This window comes from Marmota marmota, unplaced genomic scaffold (assembly GCF_001458135.2).
Source record: "Marmota marmota marmota unplaced genomic scaffold, marMar, whole genome shotgun sequence".
Classification (NCBI taxonomy): Eukaryota; Metazoa; Chordata; class Mammalia; order Rodentia; family Sciuridae; genus Marmota; species Marmota marmota.
Genome location: NW_026000101.1, coordinates 23,596,664 through 23,602,312, shown reverse-complemented (window position 1 = coordinate 23,602,312; position 5,649 = coordinate 23,596,664). Strand labels below are relative to the sequence as shown.

Genomic DNA, 5,649 nt, shown 5'->3' with positions numbered 1-5,649 from the left:
TGGAGCTGTCTAAATGGAGAACCATGATGGGCTGTTGTACAGGATTTGAACAAATTGGTACAAATTAAGATTATGTAAAAACAGGATCAATGGCTTCTGATCCAAAGTTAAGTGAAATAAAGGCAGATTATAAATATATCTGTGAAATCCAGTAGCAACTTTGTTCGAACACATACAGCTTTGTGCAATAATATAATGGAACAAAGTGCATAGACTTATTGATAACATTTGCTGTAGGATAGTTAGACAATGACTTTCAAAAAGCCATTCGCAGCAGTGACCATATTTTAATATGAAAACACAAACTACATTGTTTTAAAAAATAGAGTTGACATTTAGTAGAGAAGCCTTCAGGGGAAAGATTCCCCTTAAGATTGCACTGTGGCTCTGTACCCTTGCGAATATGGCGCTGCGAGCAGTCCGGAGCGCGCTAGCTGCGGCCCGCAGCCTGCGTGCAGCCCCTGCGCCCGTTGCGCTCTGCCGGCCGCGGCCCTGGCGGGTGAGGGCGGGCGCTGTTCGGACGCTGCGCACCGGATCCACTCTGCTCTCCGTGCGTAAATTCACAGAGAAACATGAATGGATAACTACAGAAAATGGTATTGGAACAGTGGGAATCAGCAATTTTGCACAGGAAGCTCTGGGAGATGTTGTTTATTGTAGTCTGCCTGAAGTTGGAACAAAATTGAAAAAACAAGATGAGTTTGGTGCTTTGGAAAGTGTGAAAGCTGCCAGTGAACTCTATTCTCCTCTATCAGGAGAAGTAACTGAAATTAATGAGGCACTTGCAGAAAACCCAGGGCTTGTGAACAAATCTTGTTACGAAGATGGTTGGCTGATAAAGATGACACTGAGTGACCCTTCAGAACTAGATGACCTAATGAGCGAAGAAGCATATGAGAAATATGTAAAATCTATTGAGGAGTGAAAATGGCACCCTAAATAATCTAGTATGGAATAACTGCAAGCAGTTGTCTTATAGAAGACTTAAAAACTACTCTTAACAATGCTACTGGAAGAAGATACCCCTTAACTTCCCAATGACTGCCGATAAACACAATATGCATCTTTTTTACAATTCCTTATGATTTTTAGAGAAGGCACTAGGTTGATATCAGAATTCATGAAATTATCTGTGGTAAAAATACTTATAAAAAAGTATGTAATTCAAGGATAATCTTGTTATAAGCCTAATATAATACTGTAACGTGCTTACATCCATCCCTGGATCTGGGTCAATATACTTAATGATCTTCCATTTAAAAAAAACTGGACATAGAGGAAAGTGTGTGTTGTACAGTGTCAGAAGAACAATACTGTCTTAATTTTATAATGTACTGCATTCACTGGTGTTATTTTTATACACTGAAACAGCAGCTTGCAACAAAATAAGAAATAAAATATTCAACTTCATTAAAAAAAAAAAAAGATTGCACTGTGGAGGCAGAAGAGGATTTGTTTATCCAGCATGATGTGTTTTGATATAGATTGTGGAGAAATGCTTTAGCTTCTAAACCTACTGCACTTCTTTGTTCCCATTTGATCTGCACTTATGGAACACCGAAGTGTTTTCTGAGAGTGACCTGAAACAGTTCTAGCCTTTCTGACTCCAGGTCACACAGTTCAACCCTGGGGCCATGTCCCAGGGCAGGAAGCAGGCATAGATGACTGCTCCCAAAGGCCCTGCAGTGTGGAGGTACAGAAAGAGCTTAACCAATGCTGTGAACTGGCGGATGTGACTTACAGACAAGGTAGATGGGAACAAGAGCATCGTTCAGCATTAGTGATCCTCGGGATTACCAGGTCTACCTAAAATCACCAGTCCTGGAAAGTACATACTAAGTTTATAAAATTTAGTTTATAAAACTTTCCTTTTGTGCTTACAGACCTAAACTGACCCTTTGATGTTAATAACACAACACTCCAGAGTCTCAACTTATTTCTTGCCAGCAAAGATTCAAAGTTCCTTCTTTGAGCAAACCTTGGATATTATCTTTGGAGCCCTCTGAGACATTTTTATATGGTAGTATTAATGATGTTGGTTCTAATAAGGCTCAGCATGAAACTCAACACATAGTGGGGCCCTAATTAATATTGTTATATGAAATTGCTAATGTCATCTTTTCTGTCTTCAGAACATCAGCATCTTGTGCTCCTTCATCCACAATGTGTCCAAAGTGTCTTGATGGCTTTACCTGGATGGGGCGACTATCATGCTATAACAGGGCCTCCTCCTCTGAGGGTAGTGTAGACTTCATTTTTTTTTGAAGGGGGTACCAGGGATTGAGCTCAGGGGCACTTGACCACTGAGCCACATCCCCAGCCCTATTTTGCATTTTATTTAGAGATAGGGCCTCACTGAACTGCTTAGCACCTCACTTTTGCTGAGGCTGGCTTTGAACAAGTGATCCTCCTGCCTCAGCCTTCTGAGCCACTGGGATTACAGGCTTCACTCTTGCTCTCTCTCCCCACTCTGTGTTCTGCACCTCTCTCTTCGGATTAGATTTCTGTTTACTGCATGGCATTCAGCTATGATGCTATGGAGTATCTCTGTGGTACAAACCCCTGTCCTCCTTCTTCCCCTGAAGGGGACATTGGCACAATTTTATTTCTAAAGAAACTGGCATCTCAAATTCTGCCCGAAGTCACCTAAACCCAATTTAAAGCTTTCTTATCCTCATAGCTTTTATAGATCAGCAGCATATGTCTTGCCAAGCCATCAAATCTAATAAGAGCAGACAGTCTTCTCTCTCTGATGGTTCCTGTATAATCATCCTGCATCCATGTGTCATCCAACCCAGAACCTTTTGTCAGGTTAGGAAAGTGAAATTCATGAGCTTAAAAATAGAGGACATCCTCAGGAGACTTGCAACCATGCCAGAGTTATACTTTCTTCACAAAGGGGCTGTAGGAAAGCTGCCTTGCTGGTGGGATCAACAGAGTTTGTTCTGTTGACTCCCTTGGAGGTGGAATCTAAGACCACTGATCCATCTGGCACTGATATGGAAATCTTGACCACTCTTTAGCACATTTCCTTGCTTAACATTGCCCTTTGGCTGAATTCTCCCTACACAGTGTGCACCGCTGTAGCTTCAGACAGCAGACTGTCATATCAGCACTTTCTGTTATTATTGCATTGGCCTCCTTTGATTCAGATGTGACAGTGCAGTCCTGATAAGTGCAAAATTAAGAAAGAACCAGCAAAAGATAAAACACACACTAGATGTCACAGCAAAACATAATTACCATTAGGCTATGAACACTTCAAAAAGAGGACCTTTTGAAATGTTAAAAGATACTGTAGTGGATGTTGTATCACCTGTTGCCAGGATACAGCTGACTCTAAAACAAAAACAAGAGTAACTAAACCCTATTTATTTGCTGCCAGAAAATAACAGCAATTAAAATTTCTCACTAATAAGCCAAATTTGTAACATATAGTAGACTTATAGGATTATTTGAATAATAAGGGTGATATGATGATGATGATGATGATGATGATGATAAAGGTATTTACAATTTCATCTGCTAAGTGTCTTACATTTATTTCCTCCTTCAACAAATCTCTCCTTCAAAGAGGCCTGCAAAGTGGAAATTACTATCCCCATTTTTACAGATGATAAACCTGAAACTTTGGTAAGTGATATCCCTAAGTTCACATAGCTGATAACTACAGGAAACACATGCTCTAATTCCAAAACTTCCATGTATCACTAGGTGTTTATCAGGGAAGTAGAGTAACTATCAGTGATACAGAATTCATAATTGATTCTAAGGGTTGGAGCTTTCTGAATTGTAGGAACTGAAGTCTAAGAAAGTTTTTTTTTTTCCTATATCTCTGAAGGGCTTGAAGTTGCTGTTGATTAGAAAAGGGGTTGTATTGCAAGTATACAGAGGTATCTTATAAAATTTTTGTCCTCAACAAGTGCCTGGAATCAGTCACTGGCAGGTCATCAAGAATAGATACAGGTTTTTCTCTCTATTTCTCTCTCTAGATCTGTTGTATCTTCTCATTCTAGAGATTCACTTTTTGTGCTTCTTTGTGCATATAGTGGGAGATGACAACTGTGTAGTTATCATATCAATAGATCATATAACAAAGACTAATTTGAGTTATGGATTCTAATTCCAGTTTCCAGGTTCACAGAATTTCATTGACCCAACTTGGGTCCAGTCCAATCAACTGTGATTGGAGTCAGGGGAGGGCAGCTACCTCCAAAAGAGTGTGCAACTATGATTGTTCTGGCACTTTGCAAAGAATGAACGGCAAGAAGTGATAACTGTAACAGGGAGAACAGGGAAGACACCAATGCATCTTCCCACTTCTGTAGTTGTGGTGCAGGTGAAGAGCAGTGGTTAGATTTTGGATATTTATTTTACTTTATCTTCTTTTACTGTATTATTTTATTTGTGGTACTGGGAATCCAACCCAAAACCTTGCGCATGCTAGACAAGCTTTCCACCACTGAGCTATGCCCCTCAGCCCTTTCTATTTTTATTTGGAGACAGTCTTGTTAAATTGTGCAGGCTAGCCTCAAATTTGCAATTCTCCTGCTTCACCCTCCCAAGTTGCTGGGATTACAAACATGTGCCATACTGTGCGTGGCTAGATTTTGGATATTTCTGAAAGTTGATTTGACAGGCTTTGCTGCTTGGTTTTGTAGCATAGAGACTTTCAAACTAATTGGGCAAAGGGGCTGAGATTTTTGTTTTTAAACCAATGTATATATTTCCAACTAGATGTAAGACTGCCTTGGAAAGATTATATTCTGTCCGGATTTTCAGGTAATTATAGAATTGTAGCGATACAACCTAATTCCATTTCCTCAATTCATTAAAAAAGAAACTAAAGATCAGAGAGATTAAGGGATTATTGAATCTTTCTTTTAATTTAATTATACTTTTAACCATAATCCTGTATCCAAATTGCATAAATCTTTTTGGAATAGGTTTAGAAAAAAAACTCAGTGATCAGAACTCTATTTGACAGGTTGAGTTAATCTTTAAATTTTCAAGTGAATTAGGATTAATATAAATTATTCTCACTATATCTTAAAATAGCAAATTTCCTCACCAAAAAGAACATGCACTTAAATTGACAATCTCTTGGTTCTGATTCTGCAAATGTCTCTAGTTTGAACATACGGTGATTGTACTTACCACCTGTGCTGAAATTCCTACAAACACTGGGGATTTGAAACCAAATGTCAGCCCCCAAGTTTGATATTTAATGGCTTTAGTAACTCTTTCTCATAACCTTCTCTCGACCTTAAAGCAGTTTGAGATTATTACGTTTTTCTGAGTGTTAGTTAAAACATCATTGCACTGTGGTGGAGAACAGTATTTTAGCAATTGTGATTACTTGCTTCAATGATACAATATTGTACTTTTTTTGTCATTTCAAGACTTTGTAAACCACTGATTCCTCTCCTTAATATATCATAATAAAATTCTTGGGTTTTTTTCATTTTATCATTGCATTATCTTATGTGAGTTTAAAGTCATTTACAAAAGGAAAAAGAATAAAAGATTTTTCTTAGGCTCCTGCGCATTTAACTTTTAGTACTGAAATACTTTTATGCTGTTCTTATTTTATTGTACCTATTAATATTTATGTATAGTTAAATTCTCTTCTAATATTTTCCAAGAGAC

At 38.3% G+C, this 5,649-nt stretch overlaps 1 protein-coding gene across 1 annotated transcript; it reads left to right on the top strand.

The window, feature by feature from the left end:
• The first annotated feature begins 383 nt into the window (after positions 1-383).
• Positions 384-1,410, top strand: LOC107147922 (glycine cleavage system H protein, mitochondrial). Its single transcript, XM_015492518.2, has one exon. The coding sequence runs from the start codon at positions 404-406 to the stop codon at positions 923-925; it is 522 nt and encodes a 173-aa protein (XP_015348004.1). The 5' UTR covers positions 384-403; the 3' UTR covers positions 926-1,410.
• The last annotated feature ends 4,239 nt before the right edge of the window (positions 1,411-5,649 follow it).